Raw genomic sequence first — 20,713 nt, 5'->3', positions numbered from 1 at the left:
TCACCTGAATTAAGATATTTCATTTTTTTAAACTCACTTTACATGTTCAACTTAAGATCAGCTCAACAAATAACTAAACTAAGTTCCCTTATAAGTGCATTTCCTTACAGGAGGAGTTGTTTGTGCCTTCATTCTCTCCTATTGGCATGACTCCCTGGAGGGCTGAATCTCCAGGAGTAAAATATCAGTTTGCCTCTGACTGGACAACAGGGTGTATCGTAAGACTCTAGTTATATTATGGTACAGATAGTCTATGGAGCTATGAAATAGGGGGCATTGGGCTCTGGATCATCTACTATGAGGCAAAAATTCAGTTTAAAAAACATAGTTTAATACTGAAGCAATCCAAGGCAAAAATGTCAAATGTTTCAAAAATTCCAAATTTGTATTTTTTTTCATAATTTCCATTCCACAACTTTAATTTCAACTTTTGTTTTTGCTTTAGGACACAAAACAAACATTTGTACATTGGAATTTTTCACAAGAGCGAGATTTTGAACTTTGCTTAAGTGTAGTTATGAAGAGAATTGTTCCAAACATAGGAAGAATTGCTTATTATTTGTATTATGATAATGCACAGGAGACCCTAATGAGGACCAAGTTGTACTTGAAACTGCACAAAAACTAACAGTTTAATTTAACAGTGTACAATTAACATTAAAAGCAGTGTTCCCAAAGACAGGAAATTAGAAAGTATAATTATAATTACTGATGGTAAAGCAAGGTAGATAAAACCCAGCACGACTTTCAGAACTCAGGTTAAGTTTGAAGGGTTTGCCATGATAAATTACATTGTAATAATTTTAACAGAGTACTTTTGAACTGGAAGTGTTTGAGATACAGCAATGTGGAATACTGCAATTCTGAAGATGGTTACTCTTCAGAATAGAACCACACTTTGGTCTTTCTATATTCAAAGATATACCAATTGAACTTCTTGAAAACTCAGTTACTTAAATGGGTGTGAGATTGTGTGGGCTCTCTTGAATCAATTCAAATCTAGTTTATACTGATTCAAATTACCTCAAAAAGAATCAAGTTAAACTAAATCAGTATAAACAAGGTTAAAATTGAATTAAGATTGTCCATGTAGGATTTTGCACCCATTTAACTAATTCTATTTAAAATCATGTCTCTACTTAAACTGTAGCAGTTTTCAAATAAACAAGACCTTTAGTTATTAAAAAATATTAACTCAGAAAATATAAATGTTGCTTTGTAAAGTTAAAAATGAAAACCACTAATAAAACGGGAAACAAACAAAAGGCTGATCTTCCAAACATACATGTGACTTCTCTGTAAGAACCTTTCTTTTCAGTGACCCTCTTGCAGATATTTTTTATCAGCCCTAGGGACAAATCAGTGTAAACTGTAGTTTGATAAATCACATGTGGCATGAGGGATTTATTTTTTAGTTGAATGTATACTGGATTGTTTTGTTATTGAATAATCCGACTATTACATGAATTGCAACAAGGATTTCTCAATTTGCAACTTCTTTACCTTTTGCATTTTTAATTAATTCTAGTGATGATGTGGAGCTCTAGGTCAGTCGGACCCATCTTTTCTTAATTTGCATAATAGTTTCAGGATTTTATTTGCAGTAATATCTTAAATGACTTACATGGTATGGTCAATTATTGTAGCATTTTAAAATTTATACTTGCCCTAGTATTTACATATTGAAATGTAACATTTTTCTGTTTTGATTTTAGCTCCTTTCCTTCCCAAGCTGTTCACTTCAAGAGGCAAGTCATATGTTTGTGAGAACTAATGATTAAGGTAGTCCAGTCTAGTATAGCAAATTTCTAATATGAAGTTGTAAATCAGTGGTAGCACAATCAAACCAATTGTAGTGGATTTGATAATCTCTAATTCTTTTGTATCCTCTCTAGTATTTTACTTTATTTTTCTGATGCTCTAGTAGGGCCCTCTGCACTTACAATTTCCTTTAGGAGCCAGAAAATTCAAATTTACTAACACTTTATTCTCCTCTTGAGCAGATGATTTCTTCATAATGAAAAATATATTGATGTGTTTCATGATAAACTTGTACTTCCAATATGGAGTACATATTAACTGATAATTAGAGTTGTCTTTACAACCTTTTAACAAACAAAGGTATAAGGCTAAATAAGAAACTGGAGAATGATTAAATTTTCAGCAAATGAAATGTTGTGAATTCAGGATTTTTAGGAGTGAATTATGCCTGCTACTGCCTGCCAGTAGTTCCCATTGGTTTCAATGAAAGTTGTGTGCATGTGTTGAACAGTGGAATTTCTGAACCTTTTGGAAGATTCTTTATTCCACAAATAGCTGTACTTTTCATCTGCATAATTATGTAGTTGGAGGTACTTTCTTTGAGTGCTTGCTATTAGGACCAGGTAGCTAAAGTGTATCAGGCAATATATATATTATCTCTCTGTAAAGACATAGAGAACGAATATATACACACACACTAGTCCAGTAAATAGTGTATTGTAATTTATGGACATGGCAGAAAGAAAAGAAATGAAGAGGTATAGAAAAAGATCATCCTCGCATGGGAGTTAGAGGAATCTGTCTAGGTACTTATATGGCCCTAGACAACAGAAAGAGTGCTTCACAAGTTTTTATGAATTCTCACAAATACTCCGTGAAGATAAAATGGGTTATTCTTCTCATTTTTTTAAGGTAGAAACCTGATCACAAAGTAGTTGAGTTGTTCATGGAAAAAAGCTACTAATTAAGTGCAGAACATTTTAATCCTAATGCAATACTTTATCTACAAAACCATCTTTCCGCCCTGCCAATAAGGCTTGGGTTGGAGGGAGGACTCCATCATTAGTATAAAGCAAGAGTCAGTGCTCTGAACTTCACTGATAAAATGTTACTAATAAACAATACTGCTACCTGCTGCTGAAGCAACCGATCTTTGATCCCAGCCAGCATCAGGAAAGGAAGCAATGCAGCCCTCTATCCAGACATCATGGTGGTGTGCTGAATGCATTGACTTCCTGCCCCGTGCTAAGAAGAAGGAAAAAAAAGTTGGGTCTTGGGAATTTGACAGCTTGTAGTAGTATTAATGAGATACAAGACCTTTCATTTCCAGGTCATCCGTTCAAATTCAGACAAGATTGGTAGAAACCAAAAGTTACCAGCATCTGTTTGGTAGCTTTTGCAAAATAAGCTTTTTTTTTCCAGTTCTTTCACATTCACAGCTATCATAATAATACTGAGAAATTTTTAGTGGAAAAATATTTTTAGTATTTATATTTAGAGTAAATTAGAATAGTTTCAAAAGTTCTAATAAGTTAAAACTATGAAACATTCTTCAAAATAAAAATGTAAGCCATTTAGCCCTTAAGGGATATTTTCAGTTACAGGTCCTAACAAACATTTCATTTAAATTCCTGACATGAGTTTGAAGACTGGTATAGACCTAGGTAAAATAATTAGATTCATAAATAGCTACCGCCCTATGGAGGTAATCGAAAAAATCACAAAACCCTTCTGATATCAATATTTTGGGGGTAGAAAATTTAGACAGGATAATACTGAATCTGTCTCTTAAATAGATGTAAAATATGTTTTGGGGAGAAAATGCCTGTTTAAATGTACTCCATTATAGTAGTATCTCCTATGGTCATGATACATAACTGGACTTTTTTCGTTTTTAGTAAGGTTGAAGATTACCTGATACATTGTATATACAGTTGTCCTTTTTAAAAAAAAAACATTATTAAGAGTGGTAGGGCACCTTTTAATTTTTTCCTATTTCATTACCAGCTCACCCTGGCCACTATATATTACATCTCTTCATGCATTCCTTTGTAGTTAGGCAGTTAATGGATTTTTCAATTTTGTAGCCAGAGAAGAAAAATGAATTTGGTACTAGTCAAACTGAAACAGAAATTTTCTAGGTGTTTTGTTGAAACCCAGAAATATATTAAGGGGTTACCTGAAATGTTTGGATTGACTTGAAATGCAGTGCTTTGTTTTGTTTGGGAGTTATATATCCTTCTTTTTAAACAAAATAACCTTTTTTTTCCAATACCAGTCAATTTTTAAACATGTTTGGAAATGAGAAGTAAAAAATTTCATTTTTTAAAATGTTGAAATGTTTTCCTGCATTTTTTCAGATGTACTATTCAGTAGTCCTCCAAAATCCATCTGTCCATGAATTTACTATTTGTGGGAGGGGAGAATGGCCAACTCTATTCCTTACAAATTAATATTCCAGAGTTTTCCTTGTCCCTCTCTTTATTATAGAGGAACATAGCCACACTAGTCTTGTGCTTCCAAATAAGGATAGTTTACTGAATCAGATTTCTGGTATGTAATTATTATATATTCAGAGTTATATCATTAGGCCATTGTATTAGGAAGAAAATGTTTGTATGAGTTCAGTTTAAAACATAAATTCAGGCATCCCTTGGGGGGGAATTATTTTGGTTGTGGACACACCTACATTTGGGGCCTTTCAGAGGGGGGAGGGTTCAAAAGGGCAACAACTTTTGAAGGGCAAAAAGATTCAAATGTAGCAAAACCCCTCCAACTTAACCCTAATGAAGCAGTGTTAATGTTGGAGTGATATTGCTACATTCTAATCTTTCTCAGCTCCTTCACAGAACAATTAGATCAAAATATCTGTTGCCCTTTTGAAAGTTTCCCCTTTTGAAAGAACTCCACTGTACTCTCTTGTCTCTTCCTCTGTACTTCTATGATATATTTGTTTCAATCATGGAAAATGTAAAGGAATGGTTTCAGCAACATCCTATTTTTAGATATTATGTAGTGTAATCAATTTGGTTTCACACTGATATCCAAAATTCAGTAGTTATAGGATAGCTGTCTTACATGAATGAGCTCCCGAGAAAAAATTTAAAGAGTTCCTCCCCCATCTTACCATGTCAGTCTTCTCTTTCATTCCACTCCTAAAATTGTGTATTTCTATCCATGAGTTTTGGCTAGTGAAGTCCCTGTTGCCGAGGGGCAAAGTAGTTGTTTTTCATGGCTTAAATTAGTAGTTGGATTTCTTAGTCTTCTTTCCTTTCCCAATGGCAAATTTGTTGCTTCAGAATTTTTATTGGGTGCTGACAGCCTTTTCCATGTCCTTATTGCTCAAACCCCCATGTCAGTCTCATGGGAGCAAATCACTCATGACCGTCCATCCTGGAGGTCATCGGTCCAGAGCAGAGCACTGCCCTTCGAACAGCGGCTCATGGCAGAGGCAGTGAGGAAGTGTGTGGCCAGGAAAAAGAGGACCTCTCATGTCCAGTCCTTGTCACTGTCCTGCCCCTGCTGCAGCAGATTGTTCAGGGCAAAGATTGGGCTTATAACTCACCTGCATACCTGTGTGACCTAGCCTCAACCCACAGCCCCCTCCCCCCCACACACACACCCTTTCCTCTCTCTTGTTTCTCCTTTTTCCCCTTTTTTCTCCCTTTCTCTTTTCTTCCCTTTTTTTCCCCCTTCCTTTCTCTCCTCTTCCTCCATCTTCCGCCCCCACCCCTTCCCACCACTGGATGCAGTCATCTTTGCTTGCAAAGGATGAACAGCCTATTCAGTTTACTAGGGAACACCATTCTTGCCTTGTGTGGATTGGGTGCATTGCTGTTTAATATTGCCTTTGCAATGAGCAAGTAAGCATGAACCTAACAGGTCTCCTAAGGCTTGCTTCCCCCCAGGGCTTATCATGTCCATGCATTATTTAGACCCTGTTCACATTTTTTAGCTCGTACCATGCAATCTGATCCATGCAGGTAGATCCCTATTTTTCTGTGGAAATCAAGTGCTTTAGCTGGGGGGTTGCGCAGGCCTACAAATCTTCCACTGAATAGTTTGCAGGACTGAGATTTAAAACTGAAATTCTGTTAGCATCAACTATAAAAACAAAAGTGAAATCTGTTCAGTTTCTCTGGTCACTGTGGATGGTTTGGTTTGGTTTGGTTTGGTTTGGGTATTTTTCTCCTCAATGCTGTATTATAAAAACTAATCAGAAGTGTCAGTAGCATAGTTTGACTACCATTGGTCTCAGTCCCCACCATTCCAAGAAATTCTTAAAGTGGCAGCTGTACTAAAAACAGTTGCAGTCAGCCTTACTGAGAATCTCTCATTGGCAGTCAAGAAGGGGAAATTAAATTTAAAATTGGTTTGAAATAATGAAATAATTGAAAAACTGCCCACCCTCTCTGAGCATGTTTCCACTGTCATTTCCTTTCCCCAGAACCTAAAGAAATAAGAGCCTTGTAGCACGTCCAGAAGGTCTGGCTTTTCCAAACTGGGGGAAGGCGGGGAGGGGGGAGGAGAGTGAATGACACTCTTGGTTCAGAGATGATCCCTTTTATTAGCCCAACTAAGAATCACAAAAAAAAAAAAATCTTTTTCTGCCAGCTTTCAGGATCACACGTGATTTCTTAGTTGGGCTAATAACAGGTACAGTCTCAGAACCAAGAGTTCTAGAGTTTTGCATTTCTTTTTGTCTCAGACCAACACAGCTACCAAATACATACCAGGAATGAATTCCTGAATTCTCACTTCCCCTTATTTCAAATCAGTGAGGCTGCATTGACATGACAAGGGATACAAATGTTGCCAAAGACTAAGCCAAAGAGACCTCTGTGAAGCAGCTCTATCAGATCAGAAGCAGGTACAGGAACAAAAGAGAGAGCTCAGACTGTATTTGGGGTTTGGTCCCTTGTCTCACTCCGTTGTTTCAGTCACTGTCAGATCCAGTTGGCAGGTTGCTAGGTAGCCCCTGCTAGCTGTGCTTTTCCTTTTTCTTATGAGATGCCTTATTGTTCTGCACTGAGAGCTGTAGTCATACCAGAGACACACTGTGGCTTTGAAATAGGCATGTTCCAGATCATTTGAGGTTTCACAGGTCAAAAGCAAACCTGTAAACTCCACCTGGAAGCCAATAAGCAGCCAGTGTAGATCACAAGTATTGGTCTAATACATTCACAGCAGGACGGCCACTTAACAAGCAAGTTGTCCTGTTCTTAACCAGCCTTAGCTGCTCAATAGTTTTAAGGTGTAGCCTCATGTGGAGCACGTTTTATTAATCTAATTTCAAGGTGTCAAATGCGTACGTCGAGGTAGTGAAGTCCAGTTCTTAAACAGTTGCAAGCTCTTGGCCAGATGTAAATGATTAAGGACAGTCATGGTCATGCTGATACCTGCTCATCTGGCAGCAGTTGAGACAGGATCTACTATGTCCCCGAGCCAGGATAAGCCCATGTGATCGGTTCAAGGCGTTAGTACAATGCGAGGACACAGTTCAGCTCTTCTTGCAGGCTGCAAAATGGAGCCACGCTTTAACTGCCCCAAGGGACAAACCCTGCTGCAACTGCAGCTATTAAAATGGTTCATATTGTTCTGTAGATAGACCAGGAAATGTTTCACTGGGGCAGGAGAGAGGAAAGTAACCTGCCTGAAGTGTGGGTGGCACAAGAGGAGCTTCATCCTGCACCCTCGAATCACTGGAGTTTTTTTTTTTGTATTGGCTCGGGTAGGAGTAGGATGAAGGTCTGTAGCATGGATTTTTTCCACCCTATTTTGAACACGGCAGACAGGAGCATTCTCCCTTTGAACACTGTAAAACACAACTGTTTTAGAATAAAACTGCCAATCCTATAAATGTCTCTTTAAGCATCGCACAGCAGATACATAATTCAGGCAAAAATCTGACCTCGGATGTGCATGTGTGGATCTCATTGAAATGCAAGCCACATTTGTACCAGTGAATAGTAGATTTTGTCCCAGGGGTGTTTTAAAGCGACACTATAAACGTATTTTTCATAATTTTAGGGGGGGGGAGTATTTACTTTTTACTTCATTAACCACAACAGTATTTAAACTGTTTCTTTTTTACATTTATGTTTTTCTTTAATGCAAGCACATTTCTTTGTTGTTACGGCACTGCTCATGAGAACAGAGCTTCTGGAAATGGTTAGTTGTCACGTTTGGGAAAAGCTTTGAAGCAGTTCTTTATTATTTTTAGGGCACAAATTTTGCAAAACACACACACACACACACACACACACACACAAACCCCAACGTGGATTGAATGTTAGGATTTTGGCCTGCCCACTTTGAAAGAGCCCATTCACATTGAAAGATGAGGGGAAGAGAACATATCACTTCCCTCACTCACTAGGAAACATGATTTGAACAAGCAACCCCAAAAGTCGTGGGCTAGACCTTTGTACAGGTGATGCGTTGGTGGTTTGTTTAGCATGTTACTAGTGAAGGAGCGGTGGGAGAGGAAAGCATGGCTGTCCAAGTATAGCAGCTGAGGTTTTTTGCTATCAACAAGTTGGTCCGAATTGCTGCACATAGTGAAACCTGGCAGTAACAATGTGCGATGGGTGTTGAATACATCTTTGCCTAGAAATGCCTTTAGTTCTTTTTTAGGATTTTCACTGAGCTCATGTCCGTTTCCACTAGATGTGAGAATACAAAAGGTGTCACTACACTGGTGTGAAGATATTTCACGGGTTTTTTCAACTGAAGATTTTTTTCTCAGACTACTTCTTTTGGTCAGATATATAATGGTGTTAGGAATAATGATGGCCACATTTTCTAAATTCTGCATATTAGAAACGTATATTTTTTTTCTTCTGCAGCAATATGTACATTATGCTTTTTTTTAAATACTTTTCAGTATTTCCCTTTACTCCGAATCCTTTTGCCTGTTTTTCTTTTCTTTTTCCTAGTCTTGCCTACAAGCTGCTTCTGCTTGTTTCTTCATTATGTGATTAATAGTTTGGTTTTGTGTTACTTTTTATGTTTAAAATGTTTCCATGCACGTTTTAAAACAGTCCTTTCAAAGTGTAAACCCGTTTCAGATGCACTTGGTTTTAGAGTCATTAAACTATTTTAAGTTGTGGTATTAATTTCAGTTGGCTTTCCAGCTGTGCTATAAATTATTACGATTATTATTAATTATTAGTAGTACTGGACATTTCAGTTCATTGCCTGAGGGGCGTGTATCAGATTTAGGCTTATAGGATCTATTTAAATGGTGAGCCCGTAGATGAGACTGTTACAGCTTCAGCTAAAATCCATGCCCTTTTAGTTGCTATGTTTCCGCTGAACGCAACTTTTTAGTCCCACATCGATTTTTATTTCAAAATAGCACAATCGACTTCAAGCTTATAAAACGCAGCTCCGTTGTGGTATCAAACTGGTTTATCTTATTTACTATCTCTGTAGCATGTCAGGTCATCAAACGGCATCGGCACCCACCCATTCTACACGTGAACTCATTTTTGTGTTGAAAATTTAGTTTTGCATAATCTGCCCACATAGTGTTTCTCTTAGCCGCTGCTTTAATTTCCCAAAAGATTCTTGTTGAGGTCAACACAGTAAGACTGTAAAAATGTAGATTTCCACAATCCAGAGGTACCCTAAAAATACACGTCCGCCGAGGGATGCGCGTGTAATAGTCGCTGCAGTGTCCGCTCCCGCCCCAGACGTGACTCCTCTGCAGAGGTGACAAGCACAGGACCCCTCCGAGCAGTCGTGAGAGTTTGGAGATGGTGCAGCTGACCCGGGGCGGTGCTGGCGGGTGTGTTCAGCAGGGTGCGGGCATGGGTGCTGCTGTGGGAGGCTTGGATGGATCGCAGCTCGGCAGACTTTTCCCTTTGCACTGCACTGACTTTCTTTGCTAACGGACTGTGGGCCCCAGTCTCGGGGCCCCAGGACGGGAACAGGACTGTATAGACTCCCCCCCTCCCAAGTGCTGCCTGTTCCCCCGGCGCCCCGCGCCTCACGGGCACCCGCTTTCCCTCGGGTTGGTTAATGCTGCACGGTCGCTGCCCCGGTTGTCTCTCAGCCCGGGCATCGCAGCGAGGCAGAGCTCTGCAGCTAGCGGGAAACCTGTGGCTCTGCCGCGACTGGGAAGTCCGCGCTGCTTTGTGTCTGTCCGTGGTATTTCCGCCCCTCGGCGCTTGGCTCCGGAGTCACGCACGGGCGCTGGCAGCCCGCCCAGCCTCCGCACCGTGCCAGCGGGGCAGCTGCCTCCTGCCCGCCGCGCCCCCAGGCCGCTGGACACGCACCTCCGAGCGGGGCGGAGCCGGCCCGGGGCTGCTGGCTGCAGGTGCGCGGCTCCCGGCCTGGCTGGGGCTGCGGGAACAGCCCCCGGCGGCACCCCCCCCCCGCCCCCCGCGGGGCCATATGGAAAATGTGCAGCGTTTTGATTCCGCCTTGTGTAAACATTTGAATATCGGCTCCTTAAAGCCCCGAGCCTGTCCCAGAGGGGATTAAAACATAATCCTCTCGCTCTATAGCCGGAGTGGATTAATTTCGTATTCTCTCAGCTGCGGGTTCGCTCCCCGAAGGCTCCGACAAAAAGAGACTCCGCGCTCCTTAAACGTGCTGTGGAATTGGAGGTTGTAATTGGAGATTTCCAGCGGACAAGTGTAAAAATGACACGCGGTTAAACCCGGAGAGTGCGTGGGGGGAAGCCCGGGAGATGCTTGCAGAAAGCCCTAGATCTCACACACCCACACCCCCCTGCAGAAGGCCCGGGGTCACAAATACACATACACACACACACACACCCACACCTGCAGAAAGCCTGAGGTCACATATACGCACACACCCTGCGGAAAGCCTGAGATGTCCCTCTGACGCGCGCGCGCACACCCTGCAGAAAGCTCGCTCGCTCGCTCGCTCGCTCTCCCTCTCTCTCTCTCTCACACACACACACACTGCAAAAAGTCTGAGATGTCCCCCTGACACACACACGGAAACACACATATACACACATCTGCAGAAAGCCTGAAGTCTCCCCCTCCCCGACACACTTACACACGGACGCGCACACACGTGTACAAAGCCTGAGATCTCTCTTACATACACACACACACACACACACACACACACACACACACGCACGCCCCAGAGGAACTAAGCTGAGTCCCACACCCCGCTCTTGCTCTCTTTTTGAAGGCAGGAGCAAAGCCGAGCCCCCGCGCGGGGCCGGGAACTGGAGGCCCCTCGGCAGGCCTCGGGCTCCCGGCGCCTTTCAGCCCCTCCAGGCGGGCGGGTCACTCGGACCCGCGGCGGGTCTGGGGTCTTGTTTGAGGCACTCGCCGTGGCGGTGAGAGCGGCCGCGCCTGCCGCAGCTCCACTCGGTTTCAGCCTCGCGGTGTGCGTACACGGCCGCCGACGTGCTGGGTGCGATCAGCCCCTCTCTCCTCGCAGCAGATTTCTTGTTATGGGCTTTGGCCTCTTGACCGGGAAGCGCCCGCAACTCGGCGCTTTATTTTTTTTTGTTAATTATTGCTTGATCCGCAGAGCAGCGGGGTAATTGGATTAAATTGATGATCTTCCTTCGGGGACGCGGCGAGGCCCACAAACGACGGAGTAGCGGGCGGGCCCCGCCGGCGGCCGGCACAAAGGGCCGGGCGGCCCCGCGCTGCGGGAAGGGTGACGGGCGAGGTGGGGACGGTCTGGTGAAGAGGGCAAGTGGCTGCGTGGGGCAGGAGCCGCTGTCTGAGCCGGGCCGCCCTCTGTAAACACAAAGGAGAGGGGCCTGGGGAATAGAAACCCAAATCCACTTGTAATCGTACAAGAGAATCGGGCGTAATTACTTGAGCAACCCAGATGAAGATTGATGAGCCTTTAAAGCGGCGTTTCGGATCGATCCCCCGGCCCTGTGCGGGGAGGGGGGCGGCGAGGGGCAGAGGCCAGGCTCGCGGCCCGGGAGCGGGAGCGGGAGCGGGGGGAAGATGGAGGCTGAAGCGGGGAGCGGAGCAAGAAAGCAGACGCTGGGCATGTGATGGGGATCAGCTGACCGGGGTCAAGAGGCCGAGCGGGTTTATTAGGAGCTGGAAAACAATAACACGGAGGGAAATAGAGTTTGTAGCGAGTCTGTACTGCCTGCCAGGCCGCCCGCCCCGTCCCGCCCGCGCTGGCCAAGAGGTGCGGCGGTGCCAGGCGCGGGAAGGGCAGGGCCCGAGGTTGCGGGCCGGGGCAGCCCAGCCCGCGCTCCTCCCTCCCTCCCCCCAGAGTCGCACCCCCGGCCCCGACTGCTGCAGCCCCGCGGGGCCGGGCCCGGGAGGCTCGCGCTCAGGTGCCCGCGCGGTCCCCGAGCGGTCCTGTGCCGGGCAAGGGACCTGCAGCTGGGCCGGCGCCTCCCGGGGCCGCAGCCGGCAGCAGCTGGCGGGAAAGGGGAGGAGGGGGGACCAAGAAGGAAACAAGCCGCGGTGCGGCCGGGAGCCGCGCGTCCCGGGCACAGCGGCGCGGTCGTTACAAATAAAACAAGCAAATCAAAGAAGCCGGAGGAGGCTTCGGGCCCACAGGACGGCGAGCCCGGCGCAGGGCATCGCATGGCACGCGGCCCCGTGCGGGGTGCGCTGCCCGGCGCTCGCGGCTGTCCCGGGCCGGGCGCCGGGCCGGGCCGGGAGGGAGGCCGAGGGAGCCGCCGCGGGGCCCAGCCTGACGCCCTGCCCTTGTCTTGCAGGCCCCGTGGTGCTCAGCACGCCGGCCCAGCTCATCGCGCCCGTGGTCGTGGCCAAAGGCACGCTGTCCATCACCACCACGGAGATTTACTTCGAGGTGGACGAGGAGGAGCCCGCCTTCAAGAAGATCGACCCCAAGGTGAGCCGCGGCGCAGGCCGAGCCGGGCGGGGCGGTGCGGGGCCGCTAAATCCCCTATTGCCGCGGCGCGCGCCTTTTGAACAATGTCCCCTGAATGCCTTTGTGCGAGCGCGGCCAGATTTAGCTGTTAAGCCAATTGCTCTGCAATCCCCGGAGGTAGCAGCGCGCCTCGGCTGCAGGCTCTTCCGAGCCGGGTGCAGGGTTTCCCCTGGCAGCGGGGCTCCTGGAAACCCTGCCTTTACGGGCCGGCCGTTTGGTGCCCGCTTGGCTCCTGTGTCCCTGTTCACGGGCACTTTCTGCACCAGGAAATGTCTGTCCCTGCGGCCTCTGCGCCGGGTCGTGTGCGACCTCGGATGCTCGTGTCTCTTTTTTAATATTACGAAAGCACCTTGACATCCTCAGGGAGCCGCGCAAAGTTGGTGGAGAAGAGGAGGCTTAGATGCACGGGAGGTGTGCTGCTTTTAAGCATAAAGCACTGGGATCTGTTTTTCCTCAACTCGGGCACACCTTGGGCATCCTCTCTATGCTATCTGGTTAGCATCTGCTGGGGGCTTGTGGATGCTGCTGCTTTCTTCTCCCTTATTTTTTTCGAGACAAGCTTCTAAGTGTTTCCTCAAGGAAAGGAGAGGGGAAACGTAGGAGACCTTTTATTGAAAAAGCCGTTCAAGTCATTTTGGTTTCAAAAACCTTCCCTGCAAATGATCCCAAAGTTCTGCCAAACCAACCCAAACCAGGTAAAGCCTTTGAAAGCGGTGGTGCTTCTACTGAAGGGGGATTTCTACTGACATCGGTCAGTTGGTTCGCTGGACTGAAAACCTCGTTGCCTTTTTAATGGTTTCACAAAAATTCACCGGCTGGGTGTTCTTACAAGTGGACCTTATAGAGGCAGATTGGATCTCCCCTTGCAGCACTTGTTGACTATTAAGGGACTAAACAGAGTGCGTGGGGGATTGTTCTTGGTCTCTAGCATTTTGCACCGTTAATCTGCAGAGTACTTTAAAAACGCGCAGGCTTTGAATAGTTGTGTGTTGGAGCAAGCGCAGGCACTTGTACCACTGGCACTGTTGTTAGTGCTGCAGATGTTTATTCCCCCTGCTCTGAACACGGGCTGATGTCTGAATGCAGCCGGCTGCCTTACCGCATCCATAGCCAACTTGGAGATCAGAAATAATATTCTCCTTTACTAGTGCTGGTTTAACCCCTCCTAAACATTTTACTTTCTTTTTTATTATTAGTTGAGCCACAATGCTGATTTTTGTCAAGAATCGGACTCAGCAGCCTTTGCTTTAGTGTTGTGTTCCCTCCGTATTGTTCAAAACCGTGCAGAAAAATTAACCCAGCACACTAAATCTTTCGAAAGTGGATTTATTTTCTGACGGCTGTAAAGAGTGTTACTCTGTTAATTACCACATCAGGTCTGACAGTTGCTGATGGTCTTCGGGAGTTAAATTGCGGTGTGTATGTAACACCATTTTTTTCTCTCTCTCCAGTTATTCAAAAGAGAAATGTGCGGGCTCTCCTTAGGTTTTACATTTCTGGATAGAAGTAAGGTCTAGCAGAGGGGTGTGATTTGCAAAATTTAACAGCGACCTGATTTTTAAGTGGAAAACTTGATCCAGGACTGAAACGCTTACCCATATTTATTTGACTTCATTTATTAGCTTGTAATTAAATAAAATCGGCAACAGAAATTAAAATCTAAATCACAAAAAGTAATTATCCAGTGTATTTCAAGTGCATTTTTTCAAATATATAATTCCAATATTCAAGCGTTATTATATAAGCAGAATCCAAATTTCTTTTGAATATATTTAAATAACATTTCAAGTATATTTATGGAATGTTAGAAATAGAACAAGCAATATATATGAAACGAAAAATGTAAACTTTTAAGTTCAGACACTTCAAAAGACAATTAACAAAAGTACCGTGATAAAATCTACCTTTTTAAATGGTATCTTCTTTAGCAGAAAATGTCCTGAAGTATCCAAAATGGCAATTTAACTTCTGTTCACCAAATCACAAAACACCAACATCCACAATTTCAAAGACAATGTGAGATCACAATATCTGATACAAATTAAAAGGTACATTAGAGTTTGTTCAGGTGGCAGATCCGAATAGCGTTTACTCACAGAGGGATGACATAAAAAAGCCCAGGGTTTGTTATAATCCAGGAGTGCTGTTTCTGGGCAGAGTGGTCACGATCGTGTTCAGTTGCGGCCGATCCGTTTCCCAGGTGTTACCAGACATTTGCTTTCAAGGGAAGGGGCTGCAAAAGGGTGATGAAGACGGGAGTCCTCACTCGCTGATCTGTGTTTGCTTTTGGCGGAGAGCCGAAGCGATCTATATTCCTTTGCAAAAGAATCGTACTTGCATTGTCAAGTGGAAGTATTTGCCTTTTCGAACAGGAAGCTTCAATTTCATCAGGAAAGGAGGCGACGGAATTGGCTAGGCCCATATTTTAATTCCCCTCTAAAGTTTTTCCAAACTTTTCGGGTTGGTGAGTATTTCCCTAGCCAGTCGCCACGTCTGTTTGGCTGCGTTTTCCAGGGCGGAATGAGGTTTGCCCTGAAACAGGTCTAAATTAGGCAAGAAGTAGTGCGGGCACCTCCTGCACTGCAGGCAGGAGATGAGTTGCAGTAAAATCCCGTTGAGCCGATCCCCCAGGCACGACTCGTCCCAGTCCGATTCCCGGGGATGCTTTTCACACTCGTATGAAACCAGAGTCTTCATGTGATAATTATTCAGGGGCTGGCCCGGCAGCTCCAGATGACGGTCCCGTAAGGTTTTGAGGATAGAGAGGCATTTCTTTCTGCAGCCGCCCATCTGCAGTCTGTTCTCCGCTTCCGCGAACTGCAGCACCCAGGCGTCGCTCTCGGCGGAGCTCTGCTTGCCGGCCAGCGAGTGGCACTCCTTCGATAAGAGGTTGAACCCTTCAGCCTTGACCTCTGCTACCCGGTTGGGTCCCGGCCAGGGGATGTGGGGAAGCGGCCAGTGGGCAGCACTGCGCGGCCAGATCCCCGTGCATTTAAAAGCCGGAGTGATCTGCACCACGTATCGGTCTCGGATCCGCAGTTTCACTTCGCTGGTGTCCGCCACCATCTTTACCACGTCCCTGTAGCTGCACTTATCCACGGCTTGGGCCACCAGCGTCTGGAAGCGGGAGCGGATCTTGCGGGCCGAGAGGTAGCCGGACGCCGTGATGAACTCCACCCAGAGGGACATGCTCCTCTTGCGCCCGTCGCTCAGCTTCAGCACGGCGCAGCCCGGCAGCGACCCGTCGTCCACGAAGTTGAAAACCCCCATCTGGTTGAGGTAGAGCACGACCTCGAACTCCGTGGGGGAGATGACCTCCAAGCCCTCGTAGCGATTGTCCATCTCGTTCAAGGAGCTGATGAAGCGTGGCTCCTGCACCTCCACCTCCTTCAGCACGTCCGACACCACTTTGCAGACCTCGCGGATCGTCTTGGCGATGGCAGCTTTCCTGGCTTGGCATTTCTCGTTGTAGTATTTGTTGAGGTGGTACACCAGCTTGGCCTGGGCCGCGATCATGTTGGGGCAGAGATCCGGGTTGTACACCGGAGTCTCGCAGTACGCTGTGGGATCCAATGCGGCTGCTAGGGCTGGAGCCAACTTCAGGGGAGAAACGGGCAGCGCCGCGCTGGAAGGGAGCGAGCGCCGCCGCCGCCGGGGCCCCGCGCCTTACTGCACCCGGGAGGGAGCGCGCGGCATGGGGAGCGGCGCGGGAGGCTGAAGTTGGGCGCAGGCAGCGCGGCTGCCAGTAGTCAAACACGAAACCCGCTTCCTATTGATTCACGGCTCCCCTCGCAGTCCCCGTGCACGCGCGCGTGTGTGTGTTGTGTGTGTGTGTGTGTGTGTGTGTGTGTAGGGCGGGAATGAGGTGGTGGAAAAAGTGCTGGGTGTCTGTACGTGCGTGTGTGTGTGCGTGCGTGTGTCAGGAGGAGCTGGCTGTTGGTTTGTATAAGAGCCCAGATGCACTCGTGTGGAAATTATAAAGGCAGGGCCAGGCAGGCGGGCGGCCAATCGCCACTGGGCTCGTCACTGCAGCCTCTTTCGGCTCCAACCAGGCTAATTAATCCCCCTCTTGGAGATAGCTCTGTGTGTACACATATATTTATATACACGAGCTAAAGGTAGGAGGCTGCCGGCAGACCCCACCCAGGCCACCTGGGCGGCCGGGAGTCCGGAGGAGGCTCGTGCCTGGCGGTGTCACCCGAGTGCACTGACGGGGTGAAAGGACTTGGCAACACTGTGCGGCTCTGCCCCGAGCCCGGCCGGGCGCCCCGCAGGTGCACGAGAGCCGGGCTTGGCCTCCTCAAAGGACAGGAGACGTCGGCTCATTCACTCCCGCTCGGCGCCGGGGCAGGGCTTCTCCCTGGGCTTGGCCGTAACTGAGAGGGACAGGTTTTCCTTCCCCTGCACCGGCCGGGGCGTTAGGCAGCAGCTCACGGCAGTGCGGTGTTCTGCGGAATAAAATATGCCACCGCGTTAAGTGTTTCTGAGGATGCTCGGACGGGGGATCAGCGATCCTAAGGTTTTGCGGATGTTGCCGTCTCCGCTCTTCGGACGTGGAGCTCGGGAAGGGAGCGGCGACTGCCGCACGCAGCCCGCACTCCCCGGTCCTAGGCACCGCGCGGCTCGAGGACCTCACACCTAGCGGCAGTGACTTGATAACTCGGAGATGTAGATAGGTGTAGAGAGAGAGAGAGAGAGACTCCTAAATACATTTATGTGTACTCAGATATATTTGTCTGTCTATATACATACCCACACGTGTGTGTATATAGATATATAAATATATCTATCACATATATGTGTGTATATATGGGTGTATACGTGTGTATGTGTGCGTGTATACACACACGTGTATATCCATGTGGATAGATAGATGGGTGGCTGGATGAATGCGTGTGCCTCCAGCGTGTCTGCTCGGATGCTTTCCTGGGCGTGGGCGCAGAGCCCATGGCGGTGCGTCCCCGGGGCGGCCGGGCCCGGCGTGTCCCGGCTCTCGGTGGCGAGCGGGGCGGCGCCGGGAGGCCGCTCACCCGCCACGTCGGGGTCGCGCGCACATCCCTCGCGCAGCGCCCGGAATTGGGCTCTCATTGCGGCCAGGTTGGGAAGAGAAACTTCCCCCCTCGCTTCGCAGCCTCGGCCGCGCTGTGCAGCTGGAGCCAGCCCCGCCGCTCTCCGAGCCCGGCTCGCCATCTCTCCGGCCTGTCTCTCCAGGGGCTTTTCTGCCGGCCGGAGCGCAGCCCGCTCCCATTTCTCCGTCCTTCACTTGCGGGCCGGGCCGGCTGTGCCAGGCAGCCACGCGCCGGCCCGGGGCTTCAGCCGGGGCAAGGCGGCGCCGAGACACGGGCTTCGCGCTCCGTGACGACCCGGGCCCGGGCGGCCTCCAGGCTCCAGCCCAGCGACCTCGGCAGGGCGGGCCGGACGGGGCGGGCCAGGCGCGAGCCGCGGCTCCGGGGGAAGCCGCGGGGGCCGGGCCGGCCACGTGGGCGCTGCCCTGCCGCAGGCGGGATCCCCGGGGGCGCTGCCGCCCAGCCCGCCCCGGCCCGGGTCGCCTCCTCCTCCCCCGCCACTGCCCAGGCCCTCCCTGGCCTCGCTCCGGGGATGCCGCCTCTGCTCAGCCCCGCCGGGCCCGGCTGCCCTCGACCCGCAGGTGCACCCGGGGCCGCTCCTGCCGCCCCCCCCCCCCGCACCGGGGCACCGCCTCGCCCAGGCCTTTGGGCTGGGGGGAGGCAGCAGGCGCGGGCAGCCCCGGGCGGTGCCTCGGCGAGGAGGGGACTTGCTGGGGCCTTTCTGCATGTCCGGCCCGGCCCCAGCGGGCGGCTCTCGCTTCCCCCCCACCCCGGCGCAGCAGCAGCAGCAGCAGGCAGGTGGCCTGGCCTGGCCCTGGCACTGAAGCAGCCTGGCAGGACACGGGAGTGGACCCGGTGGCAGGGGCCCCACATCCTTAGCATGAAGCCGGATGGCCGGGCATTGCCCTGGTCTGAGCTCACCAGGCCGAGGGATGTCTGCTCCCCTCCAGTCACGGGCACTGCAGCATCCTCAACAGGCCTGCTAAATGCAAGCCAGTCCAGTCATTCACTGAAGCCAAGGCTCCATTTCACAGGGGAAGAGAGACCTTTCAGGGTTCCTTTCTTTCTTTCTTCCCCGCCACCCGCCCTGAAGTTTAGCACCAAGATCCTGATTTCTTGAAAACAATAAGGAGGCTACCAATGCCTCAAGTCTGAGCCAGTCAGCTACCACACTGCTGACTTAGTACCATTCAGCCCAGTAGACAAATCACACTCTTTCCTGAACCAAAGCTTTTGAAAACATCGGTTGAAGATTTTAGCTACAAGCAAGCAAGCAAGCAAGCAAGCAAGCAACGTAGGTAACGCCCAGTTGCCTCCCTTTTGGTGATTATTCTAGATGTGATGCCAGCCCCTTCAGCTTTCATGCCACTTGGGTTGCACTGAGCCCGAAAGGCTGCCGCTCATTTCAATGCGGAGCTTTTAAAGTGTCAGTAAACCTTTCCCTTGTTTAAACACAGGTGGATGTGCATGCTCTGCATAGAATCCAGTCACTGCAATGATCATTATGTAATACTGACCCCATGGTTCAGAATGACAAGAATTTAGTAATTTAATGATTGGTTCTAAATGTTTAAAATTACAGGGTGTGTTGATCTTGTAGAATGATAAAATTATGCTCATTTTTTTACTATTCGCAAGCTTTTACATGGACTAGTAAAAGTACAGTCCTGTAAAGTGCTGTGTTTTTAGTAAAATTTAAAACAATGAAATGCCTGTCTGCTATTCTGTTTCATTTTTGGAGACAATGATGTATTCTAGAAGATTAAAATCCACCCATTACAATAATGATTGATCATTTAGGATGATAGGAGTTGAGGACAAATAAAATAGAGAAGCGATCTTTCCCAAATCAGTACTTTTTCCCTAATTACCTGCTACCTCATATCCACTATCACAGCATCTTCTGGAACTGTACTTCATGTTTCAAATATTTCCAAATACAGAGCATAAATAGTCTCCCTCATTAGCCCCAAAACTCAATTGTTTTGAAAATATTGTGTGAATATAGGGATTGCGTTTTTGGTGAACATAATCTGAAAAAAGATTGAGTTGCCAGATTATAATATGTAGTAATATTGTTCTTTTGTGAGAAAAAGTATTGTTTGGTTTGAATGTGCATACACATGAAGTACTTATTTGCTATCGCTTGAGCTTTCATATATAGCTATTCATGAATTTAAAGTTTTATTTTTTTAATATCCGCCTATTGCACCAGGGAGCTAAAAAGAATATGAATTTGTCTTTATTAAATTATTTAACCCTACTGCTGGAGTGGGTTTGAAAGCTCATTGAATATATCTGATTTCTTGTCTCATAATTATTTTTTTAATGCATCCTGCCTATATCATCTGTATCATCCTGTCAGCTGCAATTTTTTTTTACACAAGAGAAATTAAAGACAGATCCTTGTAGAGGGTTGGCTTTAAATGTCACATTATATAGAATAGGTAGAAGCTCTTTTGGTAATATAAGCTGATGGTACCTGTGGTTCTTTTTTCTTTTTTAACTATTATGATTTCATTTTCAAGCAGGGGAAGGAAACAAGCAATGTTCAAACAAGATAGTTTAAAATGTGAAAAGTTCCCATAGTTTCTCCAAAAGTTTCTCCACAATCCTCTAATTGTAGTGACATTTTATTATAGTAATTTTATGATAATATGCATGTAATTGCTTATAGTTTATACAGATATTTTTTCTTCATTATACTAAATTATCTGTAGCTTTGTGCAAAGGTCCATAATAATTTTCTTTGAGATTAAAAATATTTAGATCACAGTCATTACAATAAAAATTCTTAAGTTCAGTTATGGCCATTAAAATATTAATAGCATTGTCTTATATAACAAAAAATGAAAGAATTCATAAAATAAATAAAATAACTCAGGAGATTGGACTTGGTCATCATGGGCATTATAGGAAAGAGGATAACTTTAAATTTCCCCATTCTGTAATGTTCTTATATAATAATAGCGATTAACTCTTTTCCTACCAATTTATGTTTCAAAATTAAACATACA

At 47.0% G+C, this 20,713-nt stretch overlaps 2 protein-coding genes across 10 annotated transcripts in view; one reads left to right on the top strand and one right to left on the bottom strand.

The window, feature by feature from the left end:
* The window catches only part of NBEA (neurobeachin), an 882,854-nt gene that overhangs the window by 620,470 nt on the left and 241,671 nt on the right, over positions 1 to 20,713 (top strand). For all 9 annotated transcript variants that reach the window (XM_019498256.2, XM_059716302.1, XM_059716129.1 and 6 more), the window contains one exon: positions 12,455 to 12,591. In XM_019498256.2, the coding sequence (XP_019353801.2) occupies positions 12,455 to 12,591 (137 nt within the window). The remainder of the gene's footprint in view (positions 1 to 12,454; positions 12,592 to 20,713) is intronic.
* On the bottom strand, positions 14,231 to 16,543 carry MAB21L1 (mab-21 like 1). Its single transcript, XM_006260171.4, has one exon. The coding sequence runs from the start codon at positions 16,144 to 16,146 to the stop codon at positions 15,067 to 15,069; it is 1,080 nt and encodes a 359-aa protein (XP_006260233.1). The 5' UTR covers positions 16,147 to 16,543; the 3' UTR covers positions 14,231 to 15,066.

The sequence above is a fragment of the Alligator mississippiensis genome, chromosome 1 (genome assembly GCF_030867095.1).
Source record: "Alligator mississippiensis isolate rAllMis1 chromosome 1, rAllMis1, whole genome shotgun sequence".
Lineage (NCBI taxonomy): Eukaryota > Metazoa > Chordata > Crocodylia > Alligatoridae > Alligator > Alligator mississippiensis.
Note: the sequence above shows the minus strand (reverse complement) of the source record. Positions and strands in the feature narration are given on the sequence as shown.

Excerpts from the sequence above, each read along its gene's own strand:
- MAB21L1 (XM_006260171.4), bottom strand. The coding sequence starts at position 16,146 with ATGATCGCGGCCCAGGCCAAGCTGGTGTACCACCTCAACAAATACTAC.